This window comes from Anopheles ziemanni, unplaced genomic scaffold, assembly GCF_943734765.1.
Source record: "Anopheles ziemanni unplaced genomic scaffold, idAnoZiCoDA_A2_x.2 scaffold_45_ctg1, whole genome shotgun sequence".
NCBI lineage: Eukaryota > Metazoa > Arthropoda > Insecta > Diptera > Culicidae > Anopheles > Anopheles ziemanni.
In genome coordinates this window covers 78,807-90,450 of record NW_026690088.1, presented here as the reverse complement: position 1 = coordinate 90,450, position 11,644 = coordinate 78,807, and the positions used below count along the sequence as shown (strand labels likewise).

General features: G+C 55.2%; 1 protein-coding gene across 1 annotated transcript; it reads right to left on the bottom strand.

Moving 5' to 3' along the window:
* Positions 1-1,629: 1,629 nt before the first annotated feature.
* LOC131292947 (uncharacterized) lies at positions 1,630-9,651 on the bottom strand. The gene is made up of 2 exons (XM_058321037.1): positions 8,602-9,651; positions 1,630-5,850 (listed from the first exon to the last, which is right to left on the bottom strand). Exons 1-2 carry the CDS (start codon positions 9,649-9,651, stop codon positions 1,630-1,632), a joined length of 5,271 nt encoding a protein of 1,756 aa, XP_058177020.1.
* Between the last annotated feature and the right edge of the window lie 1,993 nt (positions 9,652-11,644).

Genomic DNA, 11,644 nt, shown 5'->3' with positions numbered 1-11,644 from the left:
CCTTGAAAGTTGTTTGGACGTGGCTAGATTTACGAAACAAGTGCTTCGAAGCATCTTGAAAGTTGTTTGGACGTGGCTAGAATTACGAAAAAAGGGCTTCGAAGCACCTTGAAAGTTGTTTGGACGTGGCTAGAATTACGAAACAAGTGCTTCGAAGCACCTTCAAAGTAGTTTGGACGTGGCTAGAATTACGAAACAAGTGCTTCGAAGCATCTTGAAAGTTGTTTGGACGTGGCTAGAATTACGAAAAAAGTGCTTCGAAGCATCTTGAAAGTTGTTTGGACGTGGCAAGATTTACGAAACAAGTGCTTCGAAGCATCTTGAAAGTTGTTTGGACGTTTCTAGAATTACGAAAAAAGTGCTTCGAAGCACCTTGAAAGTTGTTTGGACGTGGCTAGATTTACGAAAAAAGTGCTTCGAAGCATCTTGAAAGTTGTTTGGACGTGGCAAGATTTACGAAACAAGTGCTTCGAAGCATCTTGAAAGTTGTTTGGACGTTTCTAGAATTACGAAAAAAGTGCTTCGAAGCACCTTGAAAGTTGTTTGGACGTGGCTAGATTTACGAAAAAAGTGCTTCGAAGCATCTTGAAAGTTGTTTGGACGTGGTTAGAATTACGAAAAAAGTGCTTCGAAGCATCTTGAAAGTTGTTTGGACGTGGCAAGATTTACGAAACAAGTGCTTCGAAGCATCTTGAAAGTTGTTTGGACGTTTCTAGAATTACGAAAAAAGTGCTTCGAAGCACCTTGAAAGTTGTTTGGACGTGGCTAGATTTACGAAAAAAGTGCTTCGAAGCATCTTGAAAATTGTTTGGACGTAGCTAGAATTACGAAACAAGTGCTTCGAAGCATCTTGAAAGTTGTTTGGACGTTTCTAGAATTACGAAAAAAGTGCTTCGAAGCACCTTGAAAGTTGTTTGGACGTGGCTAGATTTACGAAAAAAGTGCTTCGAAGCATCTTGAAAGTTGTTTGGACGTAGCTAGAATTACGAAACAATTGCTTCGAAGCACCTTCAAAGTTGTTTGGACGTGGCTAGAATTACGAAAAAAGTGCTTCGAAGCACCTTCAAAGTAGTTTGGACGTGTGTTCTCGCACGTAGCGATGGGCGAGTGTTTTGCACGTAGCGAAAGCGAATGTTTTGCACGAAGCTAAAGCGAATGTTTTGCACGAAGCTAGAGCGAATGTTTTGCACGAAGCTGCGGGCGAACGTTTTGCACGAAGAATTCACACGTTGTAATTACTAGGTTAAAAAGGAACTTTATTTGCACTTTTTAATTAGATTGGCACGTAGCAGCTTGTTACTCGTAGGTATACGTAAGAAAAGCGAGAGAGCCCGTCGATCCGTTGATCGACGGTTTTATAGGTGTCATCGCTCCCCTCCACTTCCCTATGCGTGGGAGAGTTGCCCGTAGCGAAAGCTCTCCCACGCGCTCTCTCCTGTGACGTACCAGCACGCGGTGATGAGCTGACATTCCAGCACGCGGTCTGGCACGTCACACGATCTTCCGGGTCATGGAGGGGATTTGCCATAATTGATATGCGCTTATCGCATGATCGCGCGGATGACGTGATTGATCATGCGCTTATCGCATGATCGCGCGGATGACATAATTGTTTCGATTATAACGCGATTATTTCCCACAACCATTCCTCCCCCCTTTGGGACGCAGGCGACCGTCCCAAATTCCGCACGTAGGTGGTGGGTCGTCCTCATGCTCAGGGGTCGTCGGCGGCACGTAGCCAGGAGTCGAGTCAGAAGGACACTGCGCTGCTGATCCCTCAAGTTGTTCGTTTGGCGCTGCGTCGGATACGGAAGAGTCAGGTGCGCCCGAATGCTCCTTGGATACTTCCGTTTCAGCGGCCTCAACTGGGAGGGGTGCCAACAGCCTCACGTTGCGCTTGTAGATGCCGCTGCTTGTTCGTATGTCAGCGACACGTACGATGCCGTCGGGTCCCACGTAGGTTTTGACGACCAGGCCCATGGGCCATCGTCCAACGGGTAGGTTGTCATCACCGACTAGCACGATCTGGCCCGTCTGCAAGTTTGTAGTGCGTTTCGTCCACTTCGCACTACAACGCAACTGAGCAAGGTACTCAGTTCGCCAACGGGACCAGAATTGCTGAGCGAGTTTCTGGACTCGCTTCCAGCGAGTTTTGACACCGACCGTGTCATCGTCTCCAAGCGGGGCAGGAGTGGTGAATGATGCTCGTCCGATGAGGAAGTGCGCAGGGGTAAGTGCCTCTACCGATTCCGGACTGGAGTGGATTGCGGTGAGCGGCCTGCAGTTGAGAATGGCCGAAATTTGGTAGAGTAACGTCTGTAGCTCTACCAAGTTCAGCTGGGCTCCCTTTGCGGCGGCCTTGAACAATCGTTTTGCCACCTTGATGTTGGCCTCCCAAAGCCCTCCGAAGTTTGGGCTCCTGGGAGGGATAAACGAGAAACGAATTCCGCTGTCCGCTGCCAAGCTCACCACTTCGTCCTGGAATTCCCGGTTGTTGTGAGTCTTGCGAAGCAGGGTCAATTCTCTGGCAGCTCCCACGAAGTTGCGGCCGTTGTCGGAGTAGATCGTGTCAGGTCTTCCACGTAGGGACACGAATCGTAATAGAGCTGAGATGAACGCCGATGTCGACTGATCTTCCACTACCTCCAAGTGCGTGGCCTTCGTAGTGAAACACACGAAGATACAAACGTAGACCGTTCTACGCTTGCCTGATCGAGCATTTGAAACGATTTCGAAGGGGCCACACAGGTCCACGCCGGTGTGGGTGAAGGCGGGAGACACGTTGACGCGAGCCGACGGCAGCTGTCCCATCTGCTGGGCGTATTGTCTTGGGCGCGCTCGGGCACAAATTACGCATCTCGAGGTTACCCCGACGACTGTTCTTCGCAGGTCTCGCATCCAGAATCTCGCACGGAATTCGGCCATGATCAGCTCAGTTCCCGCATGGAAGTTGTGCTCGTGCAAATGGCGGATGATTACACGGGAGAAGGGATGCGACTTTGGTACTAGGAAAGGTGCCTTGGCGTCGTCAGCCAGATCTGAGTTTCCTAGTCGTCCCCGCACACAGATGATCTTATCCCTGACTATCGGGTCGAGATGCTGCATCGAACCCTTGGGAGCGACTGACCCGGAGTCTTGCATCTCCTTGACCTCATTGGGAAAGCACGTAGCTTGCATCACCCGTACTATCAGTTGGAGTCCGTACTCCAATTCGTCGAGTTGAAGGGGTCCTGATTTTTTCTCCACGGAGGATTTGGGTGCGCGTAAGTTGAAGATTGCTCTACCGAGCCACGCGAAATGTCGTCTTGTCATGATGAACGAGTTGTGGTGCTTGTACTGGGATAATAAGTCATCACAATCGTTCCCCACCATGGCCGTCAACAATAGAGGAGCGTCGACAGCTTCCTCCAATGCAGTCACGTAGTTTAGTTGAGGCATAACTGGCCTTTCATCATTGACTATGAAACTTGGTCCGTTCAGCCAAAAACTCGCAGTCTCGCTGTTTATGAGCTTGTTGGCAGGAAGTCCTCTGGACACGAGGTCTGCTGGGTTGAGTTTCGTCGGCACGTAGCTCCAATCCAGACGATTCGTGGCAGCGTGAATTTTCTCCACCCGGTTCTTAACGTAGACTCCCCACTTGGTGTTGTCGGAACGTATCCAAGCCAGTACCACCTGAGAGTCAGTCCACCAACGAGTTTGGCTTATCCGGGTGCCAAAGGCGTCCTTTATTTTGGCATAAAGGCGAGCTAGGAGCAGAGCTCCTTGCAGTTCGAGTCGCGGCAAAGTCACCTCTTCGATGGGTGCCAGTCGCGACCTGGAGCACAGCAACCGAGATTGCGGGTTTCCTTCACCGTCCAGAAAGCGAAGGTAAATGGCGCATCCAAAGGCCTTGGTAGATGCGTCGCTGAAGCCGTACATGATCGCGTCCTGAGGTTCGCTGGGCAGCGCCATCCTTGGGATTGGGAGCTGTCTGAGAAGCGGCAGGTGGCTGGCGAATCCGTTCCAGCTTTCGATCATGCGAGGTGATGCGGCTTCATCCCATCCGAAGCCATCTCGCCAGAGGTCTTGTAGCAGAATCTTTCCGGTGACTATCACTGGTTGGAGGATCCCGATAGGATCATACAGCTTGCCAACTTTGGATGCTAAACGTCGTTTCTCCAATGAACCCAAAGGCTCGTAGAACTCATCCTGGACTACGAGCTGGAACGTATCCTCTGTAGGGCACCAAGCCAGGCCGAGCAACTTGATGGCCTGCTTCTCACCAATCTGTACAGTTGTATCGCGGTGTTCCACCGGGATTTTACTGGTGATCTCTGGTGAGTTAGATGCCCACTTTCGCAATGGCATCCCGCGTATGTTGAGTGCTCGCTCGACGCTGGTCATAAGCTCACGTAGCTGCTCGGGAGTCGATGCGCCCAACGAAAGGTTGTCCACGTAGAACGATGATTGGATGGCGTCAGCTGTCTGGGGATCGGAAGTCCGCACTTCTTCCCCGGCTTCGAACAACGCCCTGCAGGCCAAATAAGACGAAGCAGCCTCACCGTACGTAACAGTGAGGAGTCTGAATAGTTGCATCGTGTCCTTTGGCTTGTCGCGCCACAGAATGCACTGCATCCAAGTGTCGGGCTCGGATACCCACACTTGACGGTACATCTTCACGATGTCGGCAGTCGCCACCACGGTTTGAGTACGGAAATCTAGCCAGATTCGGAACAAGTCAGGCTGGATCACGGGTCCTACGGCTTGGAGGTCGTTCAGCGAGATTCCCGTCGTTGATTTCGCGCTGGCGTCGAACACAACGCGTAGTTTTGTGGTAGTCGAGTCTGGCTTGACCACGCAAGAGTGGGGAATCACGTAGCGTACTTTGGGGAGCTCCTCCGTTGATACTGGGCACATGTGGCCCAGCTCTTGGTACTCTCGCATGAACTTTCGATATTCTGCGTAGGTGGGCTCATGGCTGGCGAGACGTCTTTCTAGGGCTAGCAAGCGGCGTCTTGCTTGCCCCATTGAATCTCCCAGCTGGTTTAGGTCCCCCCGTAAGGGAATTTGTACGATGTATCGTCCATCGTCAGCGATGGTGGTATGCTCCTTAAAGTGCGTCTCTAGTTCGTGAGACTTCCAAACCGTGGAGTCGGCGGCATCATTTGGGAGTTCTTCGATTCTCCAGAATCGTTCGAGGATCTCCTTTAGGTCATCGACGCACGTAGCTAGACAACTGTGTTCGTATAGATCGGCTGAAGTCGTGTCACGTAGCATTCCTCCCACGAGCCATCCGAATTTAGAATTCTGGAGGGTCAAGCCATTTGGGAGGCGACGCAGCCCTGTCTTGAGTGCGTCGAAGCATATTCTGGCACCTAAGATAGCGTCGATTGTTCCAGGATGGTAGAATTCCGCATCTGCTAGGAACTTGGCCTCTGGCAGGTCCAATTCGTCTTGTCTGATGGCACGAGCCGGTTGATCACTGAGACCGGGAATCACGAAGAATCCGACATCCTCAGAGCAGCTGCCGTCAATCGACGTAATCTTCGCTCGTATTTGTTGGGTTACTGGGATTTTGCTCCCCACGCCACTCAGCGTCAATCGTGCAGGGTGCATCGCTAATCCAAGACGCTTAACCGCATTCTTGGTGATTGCCTCGATTTGGCTGCCGGAGTCGAGCACGCATCGGATCCGTTGCCACATTCCCATGTTGTCCTGGATGAGTATCGCGACCGTAGCGAGTAGCACGTAGTTGTCCAGTAGCGGGATGTCTTCCGTTGGTGAAATGTCAACCGAGGCACGTCTTGATTGGCAAGAATCGGCAGCAGGATCACTCGATGAATTGGCGCCCGAAGGGGGGTCATTACCATCCTGTGGGGTGGATTCATCAGGACGAGGCGCAGGACAAGCACGATGATGCAGGGAGCCGGAGCGAAGCACGGAGCGGGATCTCCTCGGGATGTTGGATGCAGCATGCGGCAGACAACAGCTTCTGGGTGTAGAATGAATCCGAAGAGGCACGGAGCAGGAACGAGAAGGTGCGGCGCGAGCACCAGGCGGCAATTGGTAGGTACTGGGTGGCGCGGCAGTACGAAGAGGCACGGAGCAGGAACGCGGGGCGGCGCGAGCACCAGGCAGAAATAGGCAGGCACTGGGCGGCGCGGCAACACGAAGAGGCACGGAGCAGGAACTAGAAGCGGCGCGAGCACCAGGCGACAAGAGGCAGGCACTGGGCGGCGCGGCAACACGAAGAGGCACGGAGCAGGAACTAAAAGCGGCGCGAGCACCAGGCGACAAGAGGCAGGCACTGGGCGGCGCGGCAACACGAAGAGGCACGGAGCAGGAACTAGAAGCGGCGCGAGCACCAGGCGACAAGAGGCAGGCACTGGGCGGCGCGGCAACACGAAGAGGCACGGAGCAGGAACTAGAAGCGGCGCGAGCAGCAGGCGGCAAGAGGCAGGCACTGGGCGGCGCGGCAACACGAAGAGGCACGGAGCAGGAACGAGAAGCGGCGCGAGCACCAGGCGGCAAGTGGCAGGCACTGGGCGGCGCGGCAACACGAAGAGGCACGGAGCAGGAACGAGAAGCGGCGCGAGCACCAGGCGGCAAGAGGCAGGCACTGGGCGGCGCGGCAACACGAAGAGGCACGGAGCAGGAACTAGAAGCGGCGCGAGCACCAGGCGGCAAGAGGCAGGCACTGGGCGGCGCGGCAACCCGAAGAGGCACGGAGCAGGAACGAGAAGCGGCGCGAGCACCAGGCGGCAAGAGGCAGGCACTGGGCGGCGCGGCAACACGAAGAGGCACGGAGCAGGAACTAGAAGCGGCGCGAGCACCAGGCGGCAAGAGGCAGGCACTGGGCGGCGCGGCAACACGAAGAGGCACGGAGCAGGAACTAGAAGCGGCGCGAGCACCAGGCGACAAGAGGCAGGCACTGGGCGGCGCGGCAACACGAAGAGGCACGGAGCAGGAACTAGAAGCGGCGCGAGCACCAGGCGGCAAGAGGCAGGCACTGGGCGGCGCGGCAACACGAAGAGGCACGGAGCAGGAACCGGGCGGCACGGTGACATTTAAAGGAACAGAACGGGCACATACCTGTACGCAGCTTGCGTGACTCAGCAAAGCTTGGACACCGGGCGGCAGACTACAGTCCCTGGGCGTTTCGGCAGCACGAGGAAGCACGGAGCGGGAACGGCGGGGCACGAAACTGGAGTCACTCGGCACGGCGCGGGCACCAGGCGGCAAGCAGCAGGCACTGGGCGGCGCGGTGGCACGAGGAGGCACGGAGCGGGAACGTCGAGGCACGAAGCTGGAGTAACTCGGCACGGCGCGGGCACCAGGCGGCAAGCAGCAGGCACTGGGCGGCGCGGTAGCACGAGGAAGCACGGAGCGGGAACGGCGAGGCACGAAGCTGGATTCACTCGGCACGGCGCGGGCACCAGGCGGCAAGCAGCAGGCACTGGGCGGCGCGGTAGCACGAGGAAGCACGAAGCTGGAGCGGCGAGGCACGGAGCTGGATTCACTCGGCACGGCGCGGGCACCAGGCGGCAAGCAGCAGGCACTGGGCGGCGCGGTAGCACGAGGAAGCACGGAGCGGGAGCGGCGAGGCACGGAGCTGGAGCGGTGGGGCACGAAGCTGGATTCACTCGGCACGGCGCGGGCACCAGGCGGCAAGCAGCAGGCACTGGGCGGCGCGGTAGCACGAGGAAGCACGGAGCGGGAGCGGCGAGGCACGGAGCTGGAGCGGCGGGGCACGATGCTGGATTCACTCGGCACGGCGCGGGCACCAGGCGGCAAGCAGCAGGCACTGGGCGGCGCGGTAGCACGAGGAAGCACGGAGCGGGAGCGGCGAGGCACGGAGCTGGAGCGGCGGGGCACGAAGCTGGATTCACTCGGCACGGCGCGGGCACCAGGCGGCAAGCAGCAGGCACTGGGCGGCGCGGTAGCACGAGGAAGCACGGAGCGGGAGCGGCGAGGCACGGAGCTGGAGCGGCGGGGCACGAAGCTGGATTCACTCGGCACGGCGCGGGCACCAGGCGGCAAGCAGCAGGCACTGGGCGGCGCGGTAGCACGAGGAAGCACGGAGCGGGAGCGGCGAGGCACGGAGCTGGAGCGGCGGGGCACGAAGCTGGATTCACCCGGCACGGCGCGGGCACCAGGCGGCAAGCAGCAGGCACTGGGCGGCGCGGTAGCACGAGGAAGCACGGAGCACACACGGGGCACGAAGCACGGGGGGCGAGGCACGGAGCACACGCGAGGACGCACGGAGCACACGCGAGGACGCACGAAGCGGGAACGGCGGGACACGGCACTGGGGTTCGGATGCACGGAGCGGGCGCGGAGTGAGGGCACGGAGTGGGCAAGTCACTCCGGCGTCGGGTCGGAGTGCACGTGGAGCATTGTGTGGTGCTTCTTGCCACACACCTGGCACCTCCGCTCACTCGGGCATGCATTGGCCGGATGGTCCTTCGAGAAGCAGTTCATGCACTTGCGGCGGTCCATAATGTAATTAATACACTGAATTACGGACCGCGCGCGCAGCTCCGGGCACACCGTCGTCACGTGGCCCGTCCTGTCACACGCGTAACACCGTCGCGTCCCAGCCCCCTGACCCCCCGTTCTTACCTTCGTACTGGTGCTGGCGGGAACGATGGCGGCAGCGGCTGGCTGGGTCGCCGGCGCCCTCCGCGCAGGCCTGGAGGCGATGGCAGCAGGCTTCGGGGTGACGGTTGCAGCTAGCACCGTCCGTGCTGCTCGCTGGTTCGCTCCACGCGCTCGATCCGCATCTTCCTTCCGCTTGGGCTGATAATAAATTTTATTAGCCAGCCCATCCAGCTCGCGACGCAGCTCAACCCACGTAGGGATGAGCTGCTGGTCCGCACGCCGTGTCACGCTCGCAATGGTTTCAGCGTCTAGCTTGTCCATTACGAGCGCGACAATCAGCCCGTCTTCCACCACGGAGGTGGAATCGCCAGCCTCGGCGATCTGGCGGGCTGAGGCCACGGCCGTCTCCACTACGTCGATGACGCGCATCAACGCGTTCGCCGACGGAGAGCTCATCCTGGGCAGTTCGAGGATTTTGCGGATGTGGCCCATAAATGCCACCCGCTTCTTATAAAATCTCTCCTCCAGCTTGGCCCAAGCTTGGGCGAACGGCATTCCGGCGTTTTCGAATGCCTCACAACTGTGCCTCGCGATGTCGCACCGCTCGAGGCATTTTATCAAAAAGGCGAATTTATCGGAGTCCTCCGTAAGTCCGGCCACGCGCTTCTCGAATCGACTCGAGAACGCGGGCCATTCGGAGGGCGAGCCCTCGAACTTGGGCAGTTCTATGCGAGGCAGGTGGTCTGCTCGCGATGGCTGCCCCGCCATCGTGGTGTCCAAAATGGACGGTTTGGAGGCGGCTCCCTCACGGCGCTTGGTTGCGGCCGCCATGGCTGCCGCATAAGCCTCCGTGAAGGGGCCCCTGCGCGGATGGGGGCCGGTGACACTTTCGACGCGCATCAGCGCGGCGTTCCCGTCCCGCCACAGGGACGCCAAGATGTCCACCTTCACGGCGGCCACCTCCGGTTTCATCTTCGCATCGAGGCTTGCGGCCACCTCCTTTACGCTGCCCTCTAGGGCGGTAAGTAGCCGCAAGGCCTCGGCCACGATGTTTTCGTTCTCGTTATTCATACTTAAGTCGTGACAGAATTTTGCACTTAGCACTTTTCACGTAATCACGTCGGGGTCACCAAAATGTTCTCGCACGTAGCGATGGGCGAGTGTTTTGCACGTAGCGAAAGCGAATGTTTTGCACGAAGCTAAAGCGAATGTTTTGCACGAAGCTAGAGCGAATGTTTTGCACGAAGCTGCGGGCGAACGTTTTGCACGAAGAATTCACACGTTGTAATTACTAGGTTAAAAAGGAACTTTATTTGCACTTTTTAATTAGATTGGCACGTAGCAGCTTGTTACTCGTAGGTATACGTAAGAAAAGCGAGAGAGCCCGTCGATCCGTTGATCGACGGTTTTATAGGTGTCATCGCTCCCCTCCACTTCCCTATGCGTGGGAGAGTTGCCCGTAGCGAAAGCTCTCCCACGCGCTCTCTCCTGTGACGTACCAGCACGCGGTGATGAGCTGACATTCCAGCACGCGGTCTGGCACGTCACACGATCTTCCGGGTCATGGAGGGGATTTGCCATAATTGATATGCGCTTATCGCATGATCGCGCGGATGACGTGATTGATCATGCGCTTATCGCATGATCGCGCGGATGACATAATTGTTTCGATTATAACGCGATTATTTCCCACAACCAGACGTGGCTAGAATTACGAAAAAAGTGCTTCGAAGCATCTTGAAAATTGTTTGGACGTGGCAAGATTTACGAAACAAGTGCTTCGAAGCATCTTGAAAGTTGTTTGGACGTTTCTAGAATTACGAAAAAAGTGCTTCGAAGCACCTTGAAAGTTGTTTGGACATGGCTAGAATTACGAAACAAGTGCTTCGAAGCATCTTGAAAGTAGTTTGGACGTGGCTAGAATTACGAAAAAAGTGCTTCGAAGCATCTTGAAAGTTGTTTGGACGTGGCTAGAATTACGAAAAAAGGGCTTCGAAGCACCTTGAAAGTTGTTTGGACGTGGCTAGATTTACGAAAAAAGTGCTTCGAAGCATCTTGAAAGTTGTTTGGACGTAGCTAGAATTACGAAACAATTGCTTCGAAGCATCTTGAAAGTTGTTTGGACGTGGCTAGAATTACGAAAAAAGTGCTTCGAAGCATCTTGAAAGTTGTTTGGACGTGGCAAGATTTACGAAACAAGTGCTTCGAAGCATCTTGAAAGTTGTTTGGACGTTTCTAGAATTACGAAAAAAGTGCTTCGAAGCACCTTGAAAGTTGTTTGGACGTGGCTAGATTTACGAAAAAAGTGCTTCGAAGCATCTTGAAAGTTGTTTGGACGTGGCTAGAATTACGAAAAAAGGGCTTCGAAGCACCTTGAAAGTTGTTTGGACGTGGCTAGAATTACGAAACAAGTGCTTCGAAGCACCTTCAAAGTAGTTTGGACGTGGCTAGAATTACGAAACAAGTGCTTCGAAGCATCTTGAAAGTTGTTTGGACGTGGCTAGAATTACGAAAAAAGTGCTTCGAAGCATCTTGAAAGTTGTTTGGACGTGGCAAGATTTACGAAACAAGTGCTTCGAAGCATCTTGAAAGTTGTTTGGACGTTTCTAGAATTACGAAAAAAGTGCTTCGAAGCACCTTGAAAGTTGTTTGGACGTAGCTAGAATTACGAAACAAGTGCTTCGAAGCACCTTCAAAGTTGTTTGGACGTGGCTAGAATTACGAAACAAGTGCTTCGAAGCATCTTGAAAGTTGTTTGGACGTGGCTAGAATTACGAAAAAAGGGCTTCGAAGCACCTTGAAAGTTGTTTGGACGTGGCTAGATTTACGAAAAAAGTGCTTCGAAGCATCTTGAAAGTTGTTTGGACGTAGCTAGAATTACGAAACAATTGCTTCGAAGCATCTTGAAAGTTGTTTGGACGTGGCTAGAATTACGAAAAACGTGCTTCGAAGCACCTTGAAAGTTGTTTGGACGTGGCTAGAATTACGAAACAAGTGCTTCAAAGCACCTTGAAAGTTGTTTGGACGTGGCAAGATTTACGAAACAAGTGCTTCGAAGCATCTT

Bases quoted from the DNA above. Each gene is read 5' to 3' on its own strand.
- LOC131292947 (XM_058321037.1), bottom strand. From the start codon at position 9,651: ATGAATAACGAGAACGAAAACATCGTGGCCGAGGCCTTGCGGCTACTT. The intron at 5,851-8,601 runs GTAAGAACGGGG...TCCACCCCACAG, and splicing joins CCGCCAGCACCAGTACGAAG to GATGGTAATGACCCCCCTTC.